This window comes from Equus quagga, chromosome 20, assembly GCF_021613505.1.
Source record: "Equus quagga isolate Etosha38 chromosome 20, UCLA_HA_Equagga_1.0, whole genome shotgun sequence".
Lineage (NCBI taxonomy): Eukaryota > Metazoa > Chordata > Mammalia > Perissodactyla > Equidae > Equus > Equus quagga.
In genome coordinates this window covers 3,257,129-3,282,621 of record NC_060286.1, presented here as the reverse complement: position 1 = coordinate 3,282,621, position 25,493 = coordinate 3,257,129, and the positions used below count along the sequence as shown (strand labels likewise).

Sequence of the window (25,493 nt, the reverse complement as noted above, 5' to 3'; positions counted from 1 at the left end):
TTTTAAATATAGTGCAGTAGTCTGGATCTTTCTAATTTCAAATAAGAAGCCTGTGTACTCCTATTTTTACTAAAAATAAATATTATAAGTATCAATCTTCAGAGTTTTTTAAAAACTGTGGCATTATAACCTCATCCTCTTCATTTAAAATTAAATGGAACTATACTCATCTGGAAAAAGGAAATCAAACTAAGAATTCTGTAAAGGACACATGTATATATCATTATGTGTAGATGAGCGTGCAAAGAGAAAGGCCTGAAATACTCATCCGTTCATTCACTGCTTGGTAAACTTCTCCTAAGCCCTGCAATATTCCAAGCACTTGCCACCTCTGGGGATACTAAGATGACCCGGGCCTCACACTTTGCAGAGCTCACATTGTAGGGTGAGAGACAGACAAAACCCAAGTAAATATAAAATAAATGCAGGGGCTGGCCCCATGGCCGAGTGTTAAGTTTGCACGCTCTGCTTGGGCAGCCCAAGGTTTCTCCAGTTCAGATCCTGGGCACAGACATGGCGCCACTCATCAGGCCATGCTGAGGCAGCATCCCACATAGCACAACCAGAGGGACCTACAACTAGAATATACAACTATGTGCTGGGGAGCTTTGGGGAGAAGAAGAGGGAAAAAATAAGATTGGCAATAGCTGTTAGCTCAGGTGTCAATCTTTAAAAAAAAATAAATGCAAACTAGGATATGGTCTATGAAGGACACAGGATGCTGACACAGAGCGCTAAGGGGTCGAGGAGAGGAGAACACATAAGCAGACACGAGAGCGCCAGACCTTGGAAGCCACTGAACAGCACAGGCAGGCACGTGCCACAATGCGACTCACACTGGCCCTCCAACTGTTGTGTGGGTACACCCAGCAGAGGAGCAGGAGGGGACACAGGGACGGTCAGGGGACACTGCACGGGTGACAGCTCTTCCCTCTGCGTGGTGGGACCATGAGTGCCTTACTTCCCCCTTCATACACTTCTGTATTTTCCACATCTTCGACAATGTACATGTTAAAGCTTCCTTAACAAAAGGCAATTACTTGCAAAAAGAAATTGGGAAGTACCTCAATTTGCCACTGCTGTATCTGTAGATTTCGAGTAACCTTGAGATTTCCTATTGTAATCCTTTCTTCTAGGAACAGAGTTCAGGGAAATGACAGAACAGAAAATGATTTCATTTTCATATTTGGGAAGAAATGGAACTGTCATCTCCTGATCACAGGTACACCTTTCACTCGTCCACTGTACCCTGTCGGATTTTCTTGCATCATAAATTTTCCCTGTCTTGTAGCTGCACCAAAATTCCAAACTGGAAACACTACTGAGTCCTTGGCTATCAAGTTAAAAACTAAAAATAATTTCAAGCCTTGAAAAGTCTCTTTTCCTGCTGTCATTCCAAAAGGAGAGGTTGACCACCACCCTCTTGAAGAGGATTAGTAATCTTGCTGAGGGCTGTGCTGCCTGTGCACATAACCCTTTAACGTAACAGTCTTTACTTAGAAACTTTCAAAAGTAACTCCTTTTCAAAGAAGGAGTCATCTTCAAGATTAGCTTAAACTTAATGTACTTTTCTTTTAGACCTCACTCTAACGGTCAAAATAGGATACACTATTGTTGTACTTACTGCTGCTTTTACTACTTTCGAAAATTAGATTAATTTGCACCTAACGAGAATATATTCAAATGGGATTCATTTGACCAAGCAACCACTGGTACTCTCTTAAATCATTTTAAATGGTTATCTGAAATTGGAGGAAGGAGTTTGTCTGTTTGTGTTCTGGGGGTAGAGAGTTGTTATCAACTATTCTTTATAAGCCCTAAAGACATTAATGGGAAGATGCATCAGTTCTGTACAATTACAAATTTTTCAGATAAAAATACACTCAACGGAGATACCCTGTTCTGAATACCCACGTCTGAGGCAGGATGCACAACTCAGCCATAAACACGCAGGCTGCATCTTCATTTCATTCAGATGCACGCTAAGATGTTAACAAGGGAGGAAGCAGAGAAGGGGAGAGGAGGACAGGCCCATTTTCAGGCAACTAACCATTCATTTCTAATGAAAGCCAATTTAAGCAGCAATGAAATGCCCTAGCAACAAGCCTCAAACACTGAAATCCCAGCTCTCCCATTTAATGACAACGTTGGTTTGCACCACCCTTTCCAAAGAAAGGGGCCTGATTTTACCAACTAGAAAGCTGGCTAAAGGGGAGGGGTGTGCAACAGGATGATGTCAGGACTTTCCCTGGCCCTGGTGTTTCTGTTCTTCATCTGTGCTAGTGGAATCTCACTGGTTGCCAGAATTAAATTTTTAGAAAATTAATTACAAAAGCAAAAAATTGCAACATGGAACGACAGTAGCAAAGGCAAGCTGAAACACAACAGGGAGCGCACAGAGAAAAAGGCCCTCAGGCACCTGAGGCAAAGTAAACCTAAGATTTAAAAAATAAACCAAAACAGAAATGTACCCAAAGGAGAGAAAAAAAGGAAAGGGAAACAATGGCAAAAGAATGAACAGATAGGGGAAAAGGAGTCGGGTTCAATAAGAAATAAACTTTAATAGCACTACACAAAAAAGCCATAGGATACTCTGCTTAGAAAATAAGCAAGTGAATACAAAACACACATCAATTTTCAATATAGTTTAATCATTAGTCTAAGACAAATCTTGAAGGTACCAGATACAAAGAAAAGCCACTATTTTTCAGTCCCACTCTGTCCAGCAGCCCCACGTCTCTCTCCTACCACCCCACCCTCCCTGGCCCATCTGTCTCCCTTCCCTGCCGACCTCCCACCCTCCCCCAGCCAGCACCAACCAAGGAAAATGACTGGGTATGAAATGCCCTGCCGTTTAGGGTGTCCCAGAAGCCAGGCATGCAGTTAGATAATTAAGGATGCTGTGGCTTATCCAGTGAGCTCCCCTCCACCCAGCTGTCCCTGTGACTGTGTCGCCAACATTCTGAAAATGCCTCCAGCTCCCTGCTGGCCGGACCAGCTTGAACCGCTTGTAACCCCCATTCTTTCCCACCCCCTCCCCGACATGTTCATCAACTTTGTCAGCAGGAGAAGTGAAAGCCAGGCTGGGAAAAGGCACCTGAGAAAACACATACATCAACAACACAGGAGAAATAATTGTTTCAACATGAACTAAGTATATCCGTAATTATGCTATGGAGACTTCAGACCAGCTGAATGAACGAACAACAGACTTACCAGACTTCACTAGACTGACAGTATACTGAGAACAATTTGCTCACTGTGTAACTTGTAGTTATGCCACAAATCAATTACAGTCAGAAATAAAATAAACGCTATTATTAACTTGGTGGATCAAATCTTTAAAATTTTAGTATGCCATCATTATTCACGTCTCTCTAACAATAAGACCTGCCTTTCTTCTTAAATGTGACAAATCATTTCACAAAGTTTCAGAGCTTTACAAATTCAAATTTGGCAAATACCCTACTATATATTCCTGTTAAGCAGCTGCCATTTCATAGTCTTTTCCTGTACAGATATTACAGAAAACAATTCATGAATATTTTTCAGTCTTTGAAAGACAGAAAGAATCACAGAACCACTTGCCCTCTGATTTGATTAAAAAGTCGTAGGGGATTCCAAAGACAGGAAATGCTCAAATCCTGCCAAATGCCTTTGCAAATTCCACAGTAGGACTAAAACTCCAAATGTAAGTGTTTTGTGTCAAAATCTACGTAAAAACACACTTTCTTTTGGGACTCGACACTTTTCGCTAACTACATGTACGATCTTCAAAGAACACTCCCGAAGGTACTTTTACCTCCTCATGAAAAATGACTGCTCTAAAGAAAAATAGCCAGGTCTTGGAGAAGGCAATTTCCTGAGCATTGTAACGCTCCGAGAGCACAGAAGAGGTGCAGACTGCCGTAGGGAGCTGGCACAGTGAGGGCGGGGGGCCCGGGCCTGGCCACTCAGCACCCTGACACTGGAGAGCCAGAGGGAAGCCTGCGCCAGCAGACGTCTGCAGCAAAGGCAGCAGCCACAAGGCTGCCTGCGGGAAACCCATCCCCTGGAGCCTCTTGGAAAATGTACAGGTGAAAAAGTGCTGTAGGCCACTAACGGCAGCCAGGAGCAGAGCAGCTGGCTGTCCCCACTTCAGACTGAAACGTTTGGAATCAAGCAACACTTCTGTGAGAATGATCCAAACATCACTCTTACAGGTTTCCCAACTGTCTGCAAAGATGAACTCACGTTTATCTTCCTAAATACAGAACATTAGCAACTTACACTCAGAACAGCTTAAAATCTTAAATCCAAACCATTAGCCTCAAACTGGATCACACAATCTTGCTTTTTAAACAAGTGATGATAAAGTTAGAGCTCACACACGAATACGAGTAGTCATTCTTCACACACTAACAATATTGCTAAGCAGCCTCAAAGCGGAAGCACGCACAAAGCCACCTTTTCTACACACGTGCCTGGCGGAAGACTCAACCCTGAGACACTCTGGAGTGACCAGGAACCGGGGTCAGGTTCCCTGGAGGGACCGTGGAAAGAGTCCACTGTCCTGCCCAAGGATAGGGACCCAATGGCCCACTAAGCTCTAGCAGCTCAGGTTTTCATTTTTTTCCTCCACTTTAATCCAGATATTCAAGCAATTACTTGTTACGTGGCCCAAAGAGCTCTTCTTTCTCTTATTACCCACTCCAATGGCTGAAAAGAAATTTCTCAAATTTCACATGAGAAAATCATCTCATTGTGCAAATCGGACAGTCTCTCCCAAGGAAAGAGAAGTTACTGTGGGATTCTTATGTGAATGAGAAGCCATAAACCACTTTTGGAAAGAGGTTACAGACCCCACCTTAAGACACTTACCTGTAAACTTGATGCCCTCACCCCTAGTGCAGTTAGTAGATGAAAACGAGTTTCTACTGGGTCTGTGTGGGTGAAAATCACCTTGTGATGCTAACACCCAGTCACACGTCCCAGCTGATGTAGGACCAGACAGCAGGCGGCATGACACCATCACCTCTATCCAGAAGGCAAGGAAGCGTGAAGCGACTTTCAAGGGGAGCTGGAACACAGACTAATTCCACACTGGCAGGTACACATGAGACTCCTAGAGGAAGATGCCAAAGGCAAGCCGCCAAGGCCTCCCTGGAGAGGAATGATCTCAGAGCGCAGACTACACGAAGAGGAGGAGGAGGAGGAGGAGAAGGAGGGAGAGGCGGAGAAGAGAAGAGAAGAAGAAAGACACACATTCAACCTCAGAGTGGGACCACTGGCAGGCGTCCCATATAAATTCCATGCTTTACACATCAACTAAAAACACTTGGCACTCAATAAATTACATCAGAGGATGTAACAATTACCAAGATCAGGGGGCTAAAGGAGTCAATTATTATTTTTATTCTTAGTTAAACAAAAGGCATTCCTCTTACTGAACAACCCTGCAGAATGATCTATCAAATACAACATCTCTAGCTTTGCTTTCTGGTCCCAATTCTCCTCAGCTGAATCTCTGATTTGATCTCATTTTCAACAGCCCAATGCATTAAGAGAAACCAACAGTTTAAAAGGTTAAAAATATAACCTGGTAGTTAGCAGCGATGCTTCTAAATTACACACTCCACAGAAACAAATATGTTTATTTACGCCACACTATCTAAATCCAGAGCCTCTGGGCATGGCCAAAGACACTGTGGACCTCAACACTCCACCACACCCCTGGGGAGACACTAAGAACCCCCCAACGCAGAACCTGAGGGACCAACAGAGCCTTCGAAACAGCAAGACTTTCCCTACAGTCGCCCTTGCAGAGAGCCAAGTTACCTTTAACATGACTTTTACTTTTAAAATTTTATTTACAGGAACAAAACATTTGAAAAGGATTTCCAAGGATTCCCTTGGGTCCCAGTTTTCTCCCTTTTAAGTCTATAGTGTTATTCAATGATTATTAATGTTGAGAAGCATCAAGAAGGCAAGCCTAACCCATCAAAGAAAGACTCAGCAGATTCCACACATTGTATTTGGAAAAACAGAATCATCAACTGTAATTTACACAAAAAAAACTCTCCACAGAGATTTCTGCTTAATCATCGGTTAATCTAAAACTTCGATGGTCCGTAAGTATGCCACTCCCAAAGCACTGTGTTTAACCAAGATCTTCACTGTATAAAGCTGAGGTTGGTAACTACTTGGCTAAATTTCTCAGTGAGCAGAAAATGCAGCCTATTGTTAGTTTTTTTTTGGGGGGGGGGGGTTTACCCAGTTACTTCTGGTCCAGAAGAGACAAGAGTTCCAGCTTTTGAAAGATATTCTATCAGCAAATAAAGGCTGTTTTCAATTTAATAATGGTCACCATGTGTAGCTAATACATTTACAACAGCAAGTCCAAAATGTCAGCTCTTGGAGAAATCTCACTTTAGACAGATTTTCAGCAATAAATTGACTTATCAACCACCAAGGTTCCACTAAAATTTCTGGGCTTACATCCCCGAACATTATTTCTCAAATTGAGAAAATATCTGCAATTTCTGGATTATTTTTTATTGACAGCAGGTGCCCATAACACACCAGAAAAAGAATCTACAAGGCAAAAATAATCAGCCAAATACTCACCATAAGACAGTCTCTTATTATAATCCAATCAAAACTAAGTGAACAAATTCATTAAGCCACTTTACAAAACTACAATTCATAAATCATACAACTATAGCTTACTCCCAAAGACCTGTGCACCCGATGAGAAGCAGACCATTTCCTTTCTACTTGTTGGCAAGTCGTGAGGCGGCACATGTGCTCACAAAACCAGATTTGTGTATGTCTGACACTTAGAATACAGTTTGGGGTTGCAGAGACGCCACAAAAACCAAGAATCTTAATTCAGTATCATTTATACCACCACACTGCTCTCCAATGTGAACATAATTTTTTTTAGTAGCACATTTCCCTTTTTATTTATTATAAATCACATGAATAACCTGAATTTTAGACATTATCTATTATAATCCCTATAAAAACTGGAGTGGTAATGGAGAAAGGAGACAAATATTCATTGGAGAACTCTACAAACTGAATTCTCAGTTTGAGAATTCAGGGGGTGAAGCAGAAGAAAAGAAAACCAGAGAAGAAAGATGCTATCCCCCTGCTATACACAACACCCTCCAGCAAAAGGAACAGAGTTTAACCACAAGATCTCTGGTTCCTCACGATAATGATTTTCAAAAGAAAGAAAAGGAATGAAAAGTAAACTCAAATTGGCTTCCAGAGTACCCCAGTTGTCTTGCTTCAAATATATAACAAGCTGTACTCAAGATGGTATGATGGAGGAAAAAAGTCAACCCACAGCAAGTATGTTTGTAGGGACATGAAAAAGAACACATCGAAATTGGCTGAACAGCAAACATGATACACACATTATAAGTATAAAGCTCTCTAGAAATCAAAGGAAGGATTCTGGAGAGAAGACGACCCAGAGTGAAAATGCTCGCACACCCAGCCGGCATATGAACACAAAAGCCAGCTGTGATAAACACTGGGGAAAAATCATGGAAAGAAAACTTATCTGTGACTTCAGAGTGGAACGATAAGCAGCCAGAGCAAGTAATTCTGAGTAAAAATAAAGATTTATCTCTGTCAAAATGTTTGCATTTGTTGACTTTTCTAGGGAGAGTTTTAACACGACCTGCTAAGATCATTTACAGCTAGGATTACCAGCAGCCTCGGACACAGCCCTGCGCTCACTCACTGGAACCCCTTCTCTTTCCTAGTTGAAAAGCAAAATTTTAAATTCAAAACCATCCCATATCAGGGCCAAAGAGTCCACTGTGAATGAGGGTCCATCATGTTTATGCTGAAGAACTTTGCAACTCACCTTGGAATAGGCAGACAGGAGAATATTTTTAGGAAGCTGATTAAAAATATATAAATAAACTAAACACCTATTTAAAAGTAAATAATCTATTCTTAAAAACCAGAGTAGGGGGGCCAGCCCCATGGCCAAGTGCACACTCCATTTCGGGGGCCCAGGGTTTTGCTGGTTCGGAACCTGGGCACTGACCTGGCACCACTCATCAGGCCATGCTGAGATGGGGTCCCACATGCTACAACTAGAAGGACCCACAACTAGAATAGACAACTATGTACTGGGGGGCTTCGGGGAGAAAGAAAAGAAAAAAGAAGAAGATTGGCAACAGATGTTAGCTCAGGTGCCAATCTTTAAAAAAAACTAGAGTAGGGAGGAAAGAAAAGTGGGCAAGGGCCATACACACTAGAATGCTCATATTTCCAGGGCAGCATTTTTCCATCCACATCCTTGACCATCCACCAAGTGCCAGGTACTACTCAAGGTGCTGGGACAGAGTGTAAGCGAGTGAGACCCAGGCCCTGGCCAAGAGGGCTCCTTAAGGAGTAGATATTTACAAAGCACAGAGAGCTCGCTAGAAATAATTGCTCTTGGCTGGAGAGAAAAGGAGGAGTCAGGACAGGCACCACGCTGAACGGGACACCTGAGCTCGGTCCTAGGAGGTAAGCAGGAAGTAACAGGCAGAGGGAAGTGCATCTGCAGAAGCACAGATGAAAAATAGAGGACAAGGAAGTTCTACGGACATGTACCAGGGGCCAGGAACGTAGGCCCCAAGGCCAAGGAAGTGAGTTATCTGGGGCTTGACTGTTTCAGGTGTAGAATTCAGCATCCTTTTCTCTAAGTACCTAAAAAACTTATTTCCAGAAGCCATGCCCTTAGCACACATACTAATCTTTCAGAGATCTCCTCAAGATCTCAAACAGTGGATATAATATTTCTATATTTCTCCTCCTCTCATATATCCTGTTAGAACAGAGAGAGACCTTAGAAACCACATGGCAATTCCTGATGCTGCAAATGCCCCTCAAAAGAAAAAAAAGAAAAAGCAGAATTTGCATTAGATAACCTATTAACATGTCTGCCCTGATCAAGAAAAAATACATTTGGCTTACTTTAAACGTTTTTCTAGCATTAATCAAATTCTCTTAAAGTGAAAGTTAGCTAGCTAATACTTTAAAAAGCAGCACATATGCTACGTATGAAATGAAGTACACAAAATACTTTTGTATATGGACAATAATGAAGTGAATGCACAAAACATGAAAATAATATTAGCATCATGAGTGATGTTTCTTCCTTCTTCCAAAATTTTCATTAATATTCTTTATACATCATCTTTTTAGCATATAGCTTTTAAATTAACTCCATATTACCTGAATATAAATGGTCTGCTTTAAAAAAATCTCCATTTACAAATTTATCAGTAGAGGAAAGCTAAATAATTAGTGTTAATGATTAGTGCTAGCATTTAAAAGTTACAAGAATCTATGACACATAACTTGAAATGGTTTAACTCTAGGAGAAACTGGGGTGAAATAATTACACAAGCCAAATCGAAGAGTTTGTGATTTATGGTAACTAACATTGTGAGTACTCAAGTGGATAAAAAACCCAATTAGATCAGAGAAAGAGTCATTTCAACCAGCTTAAAGGGCCAGGGAGAGCCCTCCTCCTGAGGGCGTGGAGCTCTATTGTCTGAATTTGATCTGAAGGAAGTAACACGAAAAACAGGGGCAGGCCTGAAGGAAAGGAACATAAAGGGAAGCGTAGGCAGGCAAAGCCATCACACGGGGAGGAGGGGCCGGCCCCCCACAGGGCTGTCGCCTACACCATTGTCTACCCCATCCCAGCTAGCCTGGCGGGGAAATCACCAGCATTTCTATTGTTATAATCACAACTTCAGAACCTAATGACAAACACTAATAGGAACATCCTTCAGATCGTTACCAAAAGTTATTACTGAGGATGTTATAAGATTTATAGGCTTTGAGAAGTAGAATATACATAAACTTTAGAATCGGACACCTGGTTCAAACTCCTGAACTTCAGAATCCTTTACTAACTGCAGGCTCACAGGAGTCACTCAATCCACTGGCATCTCCACTTCCCCATTTTTCCAATGGGGATGACATCATGTCCTCTGATGCCTGCTGAAATAGAGCACCTAGTACGTGGCAGGGGCTTCGGTCCCCTTGCGAGCCTCTCACACCATGCGAGGGATCCCAAGCTCTTCCTGCAGTCAGTAAACTGGACAGGAGCCGGGAAACCCAGTGAGGGGAGAGCCCCTCTAATGGGACACCATCACTGCCTACACAGGGGAAGCACTCCACACAGCTGCTCCTGAAGAACTAGGTTCTTCTCTCCCGGTGGGGCCCCTTGGAGCTAAAGAAGCCTGCAGGCTTGCCACCACAACTAAACTGGACGCGCACAATGGAGGAGCAGTTTTATTTCCCATACAACACAGAGTCTGTACGCTTAATTATCTAGGACAGGATTTCCCAACTAATAAATCCAAAACATGAGCTCTGACAGGCACGGAGGGGAGAGGAAGGCACGCAAATTATTAAGGTGCGGATGATCTGTGCCTTTTCTCTCCCATCTAAGGAAAAAATGAGTTGTGTTATTTTTTAATATTTGAAACAGTAGCATATGGGCAGACAACCACTATAGGACAATAATTCAATTGAAGGACATTCTAGCATGCATGAACACTCAGAGTTCACCCTTGTGTAGTTTATTACATTATCAGAACCTGTGGATTGAATTACTTCCCTGCCAAGCCTCTGCTCTCCCCCACATAACATCTAATACTGCTTATCAAGATGCTGTCTGCGTCCTTTGGCCTTTGACCATCTGACATCTGAGGGTGCCTGTTTGTTAAGAGCGTTTTTTCAGAAACTCTGGGTTGTGTGCCCTTCACCACGCATATAACCGAGAAGGCCTAACTCCCCTCAAGGGAGTGTTGAAGCTGTACAGCACAAAGCTCCGCCAGCGTCCAGAAGGTCTAAGTCAACAGCTTCATCAAAGCCTTGATGGTGGCGTCTGGTCTAAGTTAACATTTAGAGTAAGCAACTAAGGCCCCTTTCCTGGACTGCTGCTGCCTCTGCTCTTCGCATCAGCTAGCCAGCCGAGTGCAGCTACAGCACACGCTGCTCTAAGTGCTGTTAGTGAGGAGCTGGAGAGACACTGTGAAGGTCTCTCCCCTTAATCGATACCCACAGGAAGAACAAGAGACAGGAAAGGAAAAGTCAACGTGCAGCGACATTAGCATCCAGGCAAAGACAGACCTTCCCGTGAGAAGAAAAGTAGCTGAAGCCCCTTTCCCAAGCTATAAACAAATCACCACCAACAACAGAACAGAAAAAGGATTTCAGGGGTGCATGCTGCCACCAACGGGACTGGAGAGCTCTTCTCCAGGAAGGAAGACTAACTCAATGAATCGGCTTCAAAACTAGAGAAATGAGCTCTGGATTATTCTGGATTACAAAAGAGGTCTTCCTCGAAGCGTTAATTTAACTGTAGCATATTCAGGGATGTAATAAGAATAAGAAGATGGAGACAGAACGCAGATTCATGTTTTTATTCCGTAGAGACCACATATTTGATTTTCTTGAAAATACACTAGCAACACAATACCTAAGTGGGCTAAGCATATATGTAGGCAATTTCACAAAAAAAGTTCACGTAAATTGCAAACATTAAAAAAAATTAACCTTACTGGTAATTTCACTAAGTGAGTGAAGTTTTGCGTCACTGTGTTTAATGAGAATCTCCAGCATGGAAAGGGTTTGACTGAAAAATAAATAAATAAGGTGCAAAACTGCACACACAGAGTAGAGGCAAGATTTACAAACAAGGGTGCTGGTGTCAGAAAGGCCTGGGTTCAGTTCAGAACTCTGTCACATAACAGGTGCTCCAGCGATGCTGGACAAGTTTCTCAACCACCACGCATGGCTCGCATGCCTCATTTATGAAACGATGAGTGCTGGGACCCAGCCCCCTTGCTCAGAACTTAAGAGGTCATGCATGAGCAGCACTTTGCACAGGACCTAAGAGTAAGCACTTAATACAAGATACCGAGACATCCACCATCAATCACCACCCTTGCACTGGCTTTCTATGCACCTCCTCGAAAGAGAGAAAGAACCCAGCTGCTAAGTAGCAACAGCCTAGCTGGAATTTCCTCATCCTTGCAGGGAAAAAAAAAAAAAGCTCAGATCCTGATGATCCCTCTTTAATGGTGATATTAAACTGTAGGCTTCTGACCAGGAGCTCCACCACAACTGAAAAGGAGCCAGCCAGGGGCCGGCCCCGTGGCCGAGTGGTTAAGTTCGCCCGCTCCGCTTAGGCGACCCAGGGTTTCGCCGGTTCGGACCTTGGGCGCGGACGTGGCACCGCTCATCAGGCCACGCTGAGGCGGCATCCCACATGCCACAACTAGAAGGACCCACAACCAAAAATACACAACTATGTGCCGGGGGGCTTTGGAGAGAAAAAGGAAAAATAAAATCTTTAAAAAAAGAAAAGAAAAGTGAACCAGGCGCCCTGAAGATCAGGTAGAGGCTGACGGGAGCAGCGAGCGAGCAGGGCGCGCAAACAGGCAGCGATGAGGGCCTGCGCCCACTGCAGACGCCGCGAGAACGCCAACGCCAATGCCCAAGGACCCAGACACCAGCAGGGCGGCTCTGGGACAGGCAATGCCAGTCCCACCTGTCCCCACACTTCTGCTGCTGGCACAGCTCAGCCGGCGACAGCCAAGTCCCTAAGCTGCAACAAGGCCCTGGAGGAAGAGCACCCAGCACCCCCGACAGCGATTCCCGGAGGGTGCGCGCACTCGGTCGCCTCGGGGGCGCGGCAGGGCCGCGGGGCCTCTGGCGCTCAGGGCCAGCACGGCTCTGGAGGACAGCGGGCGCAGGGCGTCAAGGTTCTCTGATCCCCGACTGCTCAAAAGCATCCATCAGTTCCAGCACAAATTTCCAGAACACACTACTGAGTGAACGAGTGATGGCTCCAGCCCACCACCGCCGTCTCCCAGGAGAGGGCTGGGCCGGCCTGAGCCGCTGTCCCTCGACAGCGGAAGAGACAAAGGTGGGGGAAACGAAGCACAAAAGAGAAAATGCTTGGAGAGTTCAAATAAGACGGGTCCTGGGCCTCCGTTACCTCACCCACTCTAACAGCGGGAACTGCTCGCCGCCTCCACGCGGAGTAACTCCTCAAAACGCCCTCCCTCGGGGCCTCTCACCACACCGGCCCTCCAGCGCCGCCATCTCCACACTCGGGGTGTCTCTCGGCTCCTCAACCTGTCACCGCGCCTCCACACGCACTGCTCTCTCCCCACAACCCTCAGCCAATGCCCACCCACCCTCTGCATCTCAGCTTGAGCGGAACCCTTCCCTCTGCACAAAAGCAGGCGTTGTCCCCCGCAGTACATCCCATAAAGCGCTGGACTTCTGGCAGCACCCTGCCAGGCTTAATCTGTTGAAAGTCCGTCTTTCCTGACAGGCTCTGAGCTCCGTGAAGGCAGGGCCTGCTCTGGGATTACCCACTGTAGCCCCAGCATGAGAACTGCTGGACCAGCTGATAAGACTCCAACTTCACCTCCTTCTCCAAGCACTTCAGCCTCCAGCCAAATCCCTCAAGATGCCCCAAACCCCATCCCTTTACCACTACTGCTCTATAAAAATCCAGGTCACCCCTAAAAACTGTTCACAGGCCACCTCCTCCAGGATAGCTTTCCCCACCTCCCAGCACCACACATCCCTCTGACCTTCACCTGGTGGAAAGAATCCAGCTTCAGAGCAATCCAGACCTACCTCTAAATCACTCTGCCACCGACAAGGTGAGTGACCTGAACTGGATGGAGCCTCACTTCCCAAATAATAAAATCTAACTCCTGGGACTGATGAAGTAAAACACCCAACAGAATCTGGCACACAGTGCACCTGAAACGACGGCTCCCTCCATCCACCCTCCTCTGTGCCAGGTGTGGTCTGTTGCTAAGTTCTCTGTCTTCCCCTGAGAGGGTACGCCCCTTGAGGGCACTGCCTTATGTGCTTCCCCAATGTGAAATCATCCTCACCAAGACAGTAACAATAGCAGCATCTCACACTTAATGAGTGTATTAATGCTTACTGAGTGTGTATAGATAGTACTTAATTTCTAGTATGTACAGTGGACCCCATTTTTAATTAAACATATCCATCCAGAATACACATGAAATAAAATATATCTATCTCTACACTTGGTACCCCAAAGTCTTTTTGTAGTTTTAAGTTTTAAAAACTACAAAATTATAAAAACCTACAAACTTAAAAAACACTTCATTTGGAAGTTTATTTACATTTCTAGGTTGGTTTTTGTTTTTTAGGAAGAGTGGCCCTGAGCTAACATCTGTTGCCAATCTTCCTCTTTTTGCTTGAGGAAGATTGTTGCTGAGCTAACATCTGTGCCAGTCCTCCTCTCTTTTATGTGGGACATCACCACAGCATGGCTTGACAAGCAGTGCTAGGTCCACGCCCAGGATCTGAACCAGCAAACCCTGGGCCGCCAAAGTAGAGTGCACAAACTTAGCCACTATGCCACGGGGCCAGCCCCTATTTAAATTTATTTTACACTTAGTTTATAAATTTTGAATGCAGAGTTTTTCGTTTTGCTTAAAGACTGGCACCTGAGCTAACAACTGCTGCCAATCTTTTTTATTTTTTCCTGCTTTTTCTCCCCAAATCCCCCCAGTACATAGTTGTATACCTTTTTAGTTGTGGGTCCTAGTTGTGGCATGTGGGACGCCGCCTCAGCATGGCCTGATGAGCAGTGCCATGTCTGCACCCAGGATCCGAACTGGGAAAACCCTGGGCCGCCGAAGCAGAGCGCCTAACTTAACCACTCGGCCACGGGGATAGCCCCAAAGCAGAGTTTTAATTTTAATGTTTCAGTCCCTCTGATTAAAAATGGCAAATACTAAAATTCCCCAAACAGAATTTGAGGAAGCTTAAGAAGTTACATTCACTTCAGCTACTAAAGGAATCTTCTCTCTCTCTTTTCATAGCAATGCAGTCAATCTGGAGGCAGTAACTAATGGATGCTATGCCTGTAGGTCCTTCTCCCCACCTGAGTACAGGGCAGGGGGCTGGCAGCTCGGCTGCTGTCACGCCTTCTCTCTCTCTCTGTGGAGGGCACACTGGCCCCCATATTCTCCAGGCCGGAGGCACGTACTGCCTGTGCTTGCTTCCTACCCAGCACGTAACTGGTCTCCATGGTGTGAATGAGACCCGTGAAGTGTTTCAGGAACTGTACCTCCTTCTTACTGCTGACAGTCACAGAGAGGTACAACCGACATAAACGAGCTTCCCAGCCTGTCATTTCACCACCCGAGTGCAGTGTTAAAAGATCCTTCTGGCCCATTCATGGCCCTGGACCTGCAGGAAGCTAGTATAGATTACCTCCCCTACTCGAATCTGATAGTTCTATTACTGCCTGTCAGGTGGCCTTTAAAAGCCTGAAAATCTGGGTCACGCTTTAGCCATCCTGGGTTAAAGCAGCTTATGTTTGAGACTACAGAAGCACGGTTCTCAGCTAAGCTAGAGCATTCTTCAACTGCTATGCTCTCAAAAGAATTTCAGGAGATGACACTGGTTACGGAGATTAACGAATGCAGAGACTTGTAGATGACTCAGACATGATAAAGTTACTCCACAAATGCTCTTGTTAGCTAAGATGTTCAGATCATCCAGTACTTAATGTTTAGAGTAACATCTAAAAGGCTAAAATTGTGCTTATTAAAACAATAACCTGGAGGAAACAAAAAACAACTCAACAAAAACTTGGTGAATTATTTCATATGTCTGTCAGATGCGATAACTGAGCCACACGCAAATGTAGCACTGTGGCATCTGGGCTCTCTACTGCTGTGTACAAACACCCCAAACACACTGGCTTAGAACCACAGCCGGCACTCACAATCCTCTAATGGGGCAGGGCCTGGTGCAAGGGGCTCATCCCTGCTCCGTGTGGTGGGGCCCGGGCCACATGATGGGCCTGTGGATCCAGGACGGCTGGCTTCACTCACCGGTCGCCGGCCTCAGTCGTGTGGCAGGAGGGGCTGGCGCTGGCCGGACCTCCTCTCCTGTGGCAATCTTGCATCCACCAGAGCCACGCTCTGCAGCAGGGTAGTCAGACTTCTTCATACGGCAGCTGCCTTCTAAGAGCGTCTGGACTTCTATCATGAAGTCCTAACCCCCAGAACACCTCCAAATGTGACTATTTTTGAAGAGGGTCTTTAAAGAGGTAATTAAGGTTAAATTAGGTCATTTGAGTGAGCCCTAATCCAATATGACTGGGGTCCTTATAAGAAAAGGAAGGGCCACCAGGGATGGGCACACACAGAGAAAATGCCACGTGATGACACGGTAAAAGACAGCCATCTGCAAGCCAAGCAGAGAGACTTAGGGAGAAACCAAAACCGCCGACACCCGATCTTGAACTTCTAGCCTCCAGAACTGTGAGAGAATAAATTTGCGTTGTTTAAAGCACGCAGCCTGTGGTATTTTTGTTATGGCTGCCCCAGCAAACTAATACAGAGGGAAAATGGAAACTACCACACCCCTTAAGGCAACACCCAAAAGCCACAAAGTTCGCTTCCATAAAGTGGCCACGGACTGGTCAAAGCAAATCACAAGACTAGCCCAGACTCCAGAGGAGCAGATTCACCTTCTGATGGGAGGTCCAGCGCGCACATGCAGGGGATTGTTGTCAGCCACATTTAAAGACAACAGGAGAAGGAGATGGGATGAAGTCAAAACCCTGAGTTCTCTTAACTGATCTCCAACTGGCTGCAGGACCAACTGAGAAAGTTGGGTAATGTCCACACCAACAGCATGGCCTTTAGGCACAGTTCTTTCACTAGACGGCTCACGAGGCCAAACAACTGAATGCTTATGAAGGGAAAATTGTTCAAGTATGTGAAAAGCTATGTTGAGAAGCATCAACTGCTGACACAGCACAGTTATCTGAACTGTAACTCTCCTGCAGGCCTTACCCATGGCCAGAGAGCAAAAACGCAGATCCCATTCTGAATGCCATCCAAGAGCGTGTAACAACAAAGCACCCGAACTGTAATGCAATCCCATGTACTACAGCGAGGACCCAGTCTGCAGAATTTTCTGGGATCTGGCATGAAGCATACTCCTTTGTATCTACAATCCTTGTACAGAAAGGGCCTTTCCTCAAGGTAACCAATCAATCAAGTGCTCCAGAAAACCCTAACTGCTCACCCACCACTAGTTCAGATTAGAATCGGAGCGTTCCATAACTGTGTAGCAGCAAGCGCGAGAAGGCCAGGGACGGACGGACAGAGAGGAGGAGGGGCCTCGGAGGCGCCTGGTAATGTGGTAAACAGCCCTTTTATACCAACAGCCTAGAAGCCAAACATGCAACTGCCTGCTGTGGTTGGATTCTGTTAAACCAGTACTAATTAGAATGGAAGGACAAAGCTTGAAATAATGATTCTTATCCTAAAAACAGATTCTGCATGAGCAGAAAAGCGGGGAATAAACAGAGCAAAGTGTTTGAGAGTGAGAAGCATTATCTGGATGGCTGGAAATAAAACCTCAGTTGAGAACGACTTGCAATAGTCTTAAACCCACTATTGAAAACACCCCTGATGCATATTTATTAGGTTTGTCATCCAAGAGGCTTCTATGGCATAGTATTTCCAGCCATCATTAACAGGCACTAATGACCACAGCCTTTCAACGCCACCGTGGCGCACTGCAATGCAGCTCAGAGCAGCTGGTGGAATCAGAACAGATGGCCTGCTTCCCTTCAAGGCAAAACTTTCTGCAGGTGACAAAATGCCTGTTAGGTGACTGTCAAAAAGAAAAACAAACAAAACTTGAAACTGGAGTATGTGACATCAGTAAAGTACATGTTTAGAATCGCAGGGAGCCTTTACCTTGGGCCCTTCAGGTTGGGAGGATCGTTGACAAAACTGCAGCTGTGCTACACAATCTGCATGTGCCTCCCAAATCAAAAAACATTACTGAGCCCCTGAGACACCTCTGTGAGACACAGAAAGCCATTCCTTCAAGACACTCAGTGAGCACCTGCTATGTACCTGAAAAGGTGTGCCTGGCACTCCAAGGGAGGTGGAAGCCAGGGTCCTTGCCCTAAGGGGCAAACTTGGAAGGAAGACCAGACAGTTTCAATGAACTCTAGTGGAACGCAATTACCACTCTGGGCACGTGGCAGGCAGCACAGCAGACTGAACCATGTTTGTGCCAAGGGATGTTAAATATATGTCCCTACATTTGTTTACACTTCTATTTTCCCTTTGGTAAATTGCGTATATACTTTGCCTCCTTAACTAACAGAATACTCAGAATACTTTGGCTGTAACAGCAGAACCCACTCAGGGTGGTTAAACAGAAAAAAGTCAATAAAAATTGAAAAAGGCGGGGGCTCTCAAAGGACACAGGATTATTTTCTCTGAAAAGCTCTTCCTGAATATTCTGTCTACAAGGGCTCCCACTAGCTTCTCCCTAGCACTTTACCCTGCTAGGCCCACACCCTTGCCCACCCAATCACTCTCTTCCCCCTTTCCTGCTTTATTTTCCTCATAGCACTCTCTGAAATTAAATTTTCTATCTCCTGTGTGCTGGCTCATTTGACACTGCTCATCTCTCTCACTGAAGGTCAGCTCCAGGTGGGCAGGGTGCCTGTCTGTCTCATTTGCTATGCATGTAGCACAGTGCCCAGAGCAGTGCTAGTCCTCAGTCCATATTTTTAAGTTAAGGAATGAACGGCCAGTCACATAGAACTCTGGGCAGAGTATGCAACTAGGTCCCATGAGGGACAAGAACCAGAATCTGGGACCAAGACAGCTAGCTGCTCACTGGCTCGTATGCCGTTGCTTCTCGCCTCCTGTCTCATGGGCTCCAGCCTCAGCTTCTCCCTCTACCCCCTGCTGCATCCCTCTTCGCAGAAGTGCTTTCTCCACACTTATTTCAGGACTGAAAACTCTGCTAGTCTCCCATGCCCTTAGGATAAAATCTAAAATCCTTCCAATAATTATAAGCCCTTCATCACCTGCCCTCCATCCTCATTTCTAACATTACTTCATTTAACCACTCTTTTCTAGCCATATCAGGCTTCTTTCCATTCCTCAAAGGAGCATGCACACTCACCTCTGGGTCTCAGAATACTGTGTATCCTCTTGCTGGAGCATTCTTTCCCTCTCGCTGCCACCTGGCCATCCTATTCTCATCCCAGCACAGGGTTAGGTGACCCTGCTAAGGTGTCCCCATCATAGCTTATCTCTGTAAATTGCTTCCTATCTCCCCAACCGACTGTAGGCTCTGAAGTGGCAGAGACCACACATGTCTTATTCGCTACTGCATCCCTTAGTGCGCGTGCAGCATCCGACATGTAGTAGGTGCTTAAATATTTGTAGAATAAACCAACTAACTGTATATCAGGAATGGCTGTTCACTGAGGAGATGGGGCAAGAACAGGGGAGCAACTCACAAGGGCAGGGAACCTATCTGCCTCATCGAGCTGTATCCCTCGGGCCTGGAAGAGCAGACTCCCAAAAAATATTGCTGAATGAATCAATTCCTATCTTGCCTGATGTAACTCCACCCCTTTCTCTCCCACTCAAGAAAATGCATCAGAATGCAAGTGGGTAAAAAATGACATTATTAAAGGGCCATCTCAGAATCATTTGAAAGAGCCACACTTTATTACTTGTCATCAGTTACTGGCCACGTACCTCAAACCTGATCATCACACGTGATATGGTTGAGACAGTGGTTGAGAATAGCTGATTGAGACAAAACTAAGAAATATGAAGCATTTTCTGCTCTCATTATTTTATTTTCCAGAAGATGAATATGACAATAAGCTCAGTAAAAACTAGTAACTGAATCATTTTTATCCTGACTTTTCTTTTTATAAAATAGATTTCTGTACACCCCAGGAGAAACCTTTAATTAAATCAAAAGATGTGAAAAATTCCTTTTCAGTTATTTTTCTCCCATACCAATAGGAGAAAATGCTGTTGTCTCTATTCAAAAGTCAAACCACAGCCCCACAAACTTACTTCAGGGGCCACTGCTGATCTCCGCACAGCAGACAGAAAAACTGCTGCCCCAGGGTGATGATATTGGTCTCCCTCACACACAGCAACAGGTATGTTTTTGGTTTTTTGGTCTTTTGCGTGCACATGGTTTATCTTGCGGATAAAGTATGCTTGGTAAAGTTGCTGGGACCTGAATCGACCTGGTTTTGTTTTTGTTTATATAAAGCATCCCCAAATACTGATCACATGATGAAATACAACCAAAAGTGAAAAGTCCGAATGAAGGTCTCAGTCTTGGTATGTTAAAGAGAGAAACAAATTTGAGAGAGCCAGACGAGTAAAGCACCCAGCCAGCCACAAACTCCAAGCAAGGCTAAAGTTAGTAAAGGAAAATATAGCAACCCAAAGCCATAAACCTCACGACCCTTAGCAGCCCACAGAATCAGACACTCCGTCCACACAAACAGATCACCCCACACACTGAGTGACAGGAAAGATTTTATGAAAAAAAAAGTTCAAAGACCTTTTAGTCTATAAAGGATACTAGTGTTTGATGTCTTTGGGCCCAAATTAGAGAGGGGGCTTAGAAAAGGAAAGTATTAGGGTGTCTTTGAAGTTTCTTATTCCTACCAAGGGGAGGGCAAGGGCAAGGTGCCAAGGTTAAGACAGAAACAGCACACAGAAACTGGGAGTTGCTCGTTTAAAAAATAAAGACCATAAACTCTTCAGGCAACAGTCCCCCTTGTCGTACTGAGACAATGCTGCACCACCCAAGGAGGAAGGCAGCCAGCCCTGACCTTTAGCCTTTTGTAGACCTTGGACAGTTTCCGCTAAAATACTTCATGTTTCAGCCATACTTATATACCTTCGTTTGTAGAGGTTCTTAACCCTTTTCTGTGCCAAGGATCCCTCTGGTGGTCCGATAAAGTCTACTGAGCCCTTCTCAGAAAAGGTTTTTAATGCATAAAACACAAACAATTACAGGTGAAATCAATTATATTTAGTTATCAAGATACTTACAAATTGTGATACAATAAGACATGTGTTCCTGTATTAATGTATCAAATAAATAAAGCAGCAAGTCTATTTGTTACCCATACTCAAAACTGAGTGAAATGCTAAATTTCAGTTTGAGTACAGCAAAAATAAAGATGTATTTGTTTTTCCTATCCAAGCTCAAGGCCTCCCTGGGTTCCATCTGTGGATCCTAGGCTAAAAACCCTTGGCTGAGAGAGCCAATAAAAGTACATTTTGTGAAGCATCAAATGCGCCTTGCAAAACGTGTACTCCATTCCACTGTGAGATGAGGGGAACTAAGAGTAAGCAATATTTTTCCAAAAATCATGACGGGCCATTGGTCAGCAAGAGACCTCCAAGCTTCATATTGAATCCAGAAGAGGACTCAGCTCCCCTTACGCAAGTGACAAAAACACTGAAGCTCTGAGGAGCAACAGCTCGCTGGGCTCCGCCCTGACCTGCGCAAACAGTGATGGGCAGGGGAGGGATCCGGCTCAACTATGAGCCTGAACAGCTCTCCCTCCTCCCTGGAGCCTCAGCTTCCTCATCAATCAAATACAAGAGCTGACCGCGTACCGCGGCGTCTTAGGTTCCTTCCAGTTCTAAAATTCTACCATCAGATTCTCTCTTCCTAACACTGGCTATTTCAGCCTCCTTAGCTTAATTTCAAAACTGTCTTTCTTAAACTTGGAACAGAAAGTTTTACCAAATTTGAATGCCCTCATGTACAACCTAACACCAATGAGTCAAATATATGTATACAATTACAACTTTTTTTAAACAGCCCAGTTTTGCACATAACTACTGCATAAAAAGCAATCACAGCATGGGTCTTTTCTGCTTTTAAAACACAGTTCCCATTCAAATTCTAGCACCATCACCTCAAGAATATACAAAACCAACCCACGTGGGGCTACCTAGAACATGTTAACTATACATCTTCTACATTTCAGCCAATGAACACTACGACAGGGTACAGACCAGGAAGGCCCTTGACAACCACCTAATCCAATCGTATTTTATTATCGCTAAAGAAACAGACAGGGTGAGGGACTAAGTCAAAATCACAAAGCCAGTCTGCAAGATAGCAGGAATTCAATGCAGTCTCCTGACTCTACCTTCAGGCTGTCCCTGCCACCACTGAACTGCCTCTCAAATCCTCACACACTTCCCCAACTCTAACATTTTAGCCAGGCTCACAATAAATAGCAAAAAGACCTAACAGTTAGACTAGTCATTTTTGCTGTCTTCAATTATGCGATGGGCACAGCAAAGAGTTGTGTCGTGGCACATTCACTGCTTGGAATCATGAAATCATTCAGTTCCACTGATCTGTCAAGAAAGTGATGACCCATTAAAATCCTAACTACCTGGCAATTCCCTTAACGTCGTGTAACACATGAAAAGACACAGCATTTGTACGTGGATGTATACATATACCGCTCCACACAGATATACACATACAGACATATATACATACACACACACACATATACCTATATAGCTCCTCAGTCTACCCTACAGGATTTCTCAGTAGCATTTTACTATAAAATTTAGAAGAGAACAAACAGGACAATCGCATAAAAGTTAAAAAAAAAAAAAAAAGTATTGTGGGGCCAGTCCAGTGACATAGTGGTTAAGTGTGCAGGCTGCACTTCGGCAGCTGGGGTTCGCAGGTTCAGATCTAGGGCGTGGACATACACACCGCTCACCAAGCCACACTATGGTGGCAAATCACATACACAATAGAGAAAGAGTGGCACAGATGTTAGCTCAGGGCCAATCTTCCTCACACACACACAAATCGTATTTTTTAAGCAAAAGTTTCTATCAATATCGATATTAAGCATTTTTAGGTCATAAGATGAATTTTATTAACAAGAAAATCTACTAGAAATTCTCTAGGTACCAATATTTATGTCCTAAATGATCAGACATGCAAAGTTGACATTACTTTCTGACTCTCGTCGCTTTAAGAGAAAAGGCACTGACTCTAGTCCTCAGGGTGGGATATGAATTAATAAGGGTCTCTTTAAAGTCTACCTACCTTCTCACTCTTTCCGCCTTCTCCAATGTGTTAAAATTACTAGAGAGTCAGAAACCTACTCTCCAAGAAAAGGAAAGACGACAATTCTTCTCAAGCATTCAAAAACCAGGCCAGCATCTTCTCAGCAGTCTGGTCTCAACGCACATTCCCCTCCTCAGAGAGACCTTCCCTGACCACCTGGCTGAGAAAGCAACACCTGCCTGGAGCAGGCGTTCCCTAAGCTAACCCACTTCTGCCGAGAACCTGGCAACACCTGAACTTGTCATTCATTATTCACTTGTTTACATGTTTCCTTCTCTTTGTGCCTGCCGCTCCACACTAAGACGAACGCCCCCTGTTCACAGCTGGATCCTCAATGCCTAAACAGGGCTGGCACACAGTAGGTGCACAAAGAGCTGCAACACGTCTGGCCCAAAGTACTAATTTAAGCGCCAGCTACGTGCCCTCTGTCTCCTGGAAAAGATTAGCAACGCACAGAGCACGTGCAATTGGCAATGCACTCACACAGCCTGCTTGAGAGGAAGCCTGTGATGCCAGGACAGCCCAGGGGAGAAATCCTCCTCGGGGCTTTGGAATGCCCTGCACTGCCAGCGCCGAACACAAAGCCTCTCCAGGCCCACTCACACACTGCTTCTCCCAGACGTCTCAACAATGATTTCCTCAAAAGGAAATCACGAAATAAAGTTCTGGCACAAGTTAATCTTTCGTGTCAGGTTCACAATGTTAAACATACTCCGAAGCCAGCCACACAAACAAAACCAAACTCCACAAAATTAGGTTGGGCTAGGTTACATAAGATGAGCTAACTCTGGCTTTTTTCCTGTCCTTCCTCCCTCCTTCCAGTGAACCCTGACATCTGTCTTCGAAGTAATCTGTAATTAAGACACAAGTGAGAAGAACGCCTATCTGCAAACTGCTTCAACCGAGAGACTTACAACAACACTCCACGTAACACTACAGCCACCGAGCGAGGAGGGCTAGACCGGGCTCTGCTACGTCTAGAAGCTTCTTTTAAAAACTCTTCTCTTCAAAATTATTTCCAAGTCGGCACTGACTGCAAGGTGTTCAGTTATCAAACACATTTTTCAGAGTTCTCTGAGTTCGTCCACACCCGAGACTCCTCGTAAGTGTGCTAAGCCTGCCCCTCAGCACCACCGACGAGGTTCTGAACACAGGTACTGTCAACAGAGGAGGACAAAAGCGCGGTTCCCAGGAGCGACACGTCCGGAGGAAAAAGCCGTGCCCTCCCCGCAGCCCAGCCCCAGGCCGCCGCGTCCCGGCCCCGCGCGCCGCGCCCTCCCTGCCCGCTCCCCGGCGCTCACGCGCGGAGCCTCCCGGGCTGATCGCGGGCAAACAATAGAAATGCCACCAGCAAACTCAGGAAGTCGCTGAAGTCTGTAATCGCCGCCGTTTAACGATTGTGCATAATTGCTATCTTCAAAATGCGGTTTCACAGGCGGAGGGGGAGCCGCGGCGGGAGAGCTCCCGCCGCCCGCAGGACGTCGACGAGGCCGCGGCCCGCGCCCCGCGCCCCGGAGCCCGCCGGCGTCCTGCCCCTCCGGGCCGCTCCCGGGGAAAGCCGGGCCGGCCGGGCCGCCGGGTCACAGACAGGTCACCGCCCCGGGCTGCGGCCGCCCCGAAACCGTGCGCCGAGCGCCGCCCGCCGTGCAGTCGCCACCGTCGCCGCGGCCGGGCCCAGGCGCGAGGGTCCCGCGGGCCCCCGCTCGCCGCGTGGGGTCTCCTCCGGCAGGGCGCCTGCGTGCGACGGCGGCGCCTCGGCCCGGGGCGCGCGGGGAAGTCGAGCGCTCTCCCCGCGCTACGGCCGAGGACTCGGTCCCCGAGCGCGCTGCGCCCGCGGGACGCGGGGTCGCCCAGTCCGCGCCGCCACTTCCCCCGCGCGGAGAGCGCAGCCGGGCGCCCGCCGCAGCCCCGCGCCGACGTCGGGCATCCAGCCTCCGCGCCCGCCGCCCCGGCCCTGCGAGCAGCCCTGCGCCGCGAGCGCCCCGGCGGTCCCCAGGGAGCGCCCGAGCCACCCCACTGGCCCCGCGCAGGGATGCGAGCGCTCGCAGCCCCCCCACCCCGGCCGAGCTCCCGCGCTCGAGAACCGACCCGCGGACTCACCCCAGGACCACCAGCTCTCCGTATTTCACAGGCTCCTTATTGGGGGCGCAGTGCTCCTCCTGGCCGGGGGAAAACATGGAGCCCCGCTCGGCCGCCGCCGCCTCCGCCGCGATCCCCGCCGAGTCCGCGCCGCCGCTACAATCCCATCCCGAGAAGGGGGTGAGCGCGCCGGGGAACGGCACGGCGGCGAAGGGGGCGCGGGGCGGCCAGTCCCGCGGCTGCTCCGTCGTGGCTGCGCGGCTGCCCCGCCGGGCTCCCCGGAGCTCCGCGTGCCGCGGCCGCCCCGAGCCGGACTCGGCAACAAATGCGACCGGGCAGCAGGGGGACCTGCCCGCGCCGAGCGCCGCCGCCGGAGCCCCGCGGGAGGGGGGAGCGAGCGAGCG

The 25,493-nt window shown here is 46.5% G+C and overlaps 1 protein-coding gene across 1 annotated transcript in view; it reads right to left on the bottom strand.

The window, feature by feature from the left end:
- PELI2 (pellino E3 ubiquitin protein ligase family member 2) overlaps positions 1-25,467 on the bottom strand; it is a 177,318-nt gene extending 151,851 nt beyond the window's left edge. Inside the window, exon 1 of the mRNA XM_046647610.1 lies at positions 25,111-25,467. Within this exon, the coding sequence (XP_046503566.1) occupies positions 25,111-25,187 (77 nt within the window). The 5' untranslated portion in view covers positions 25,188-25,467. The remainder of the gene's footprint in view (positions 1-25,110) is intronic.
- Between the last annotated feature and the right edge of the window lie 26 nt (positions 25,468-25,493).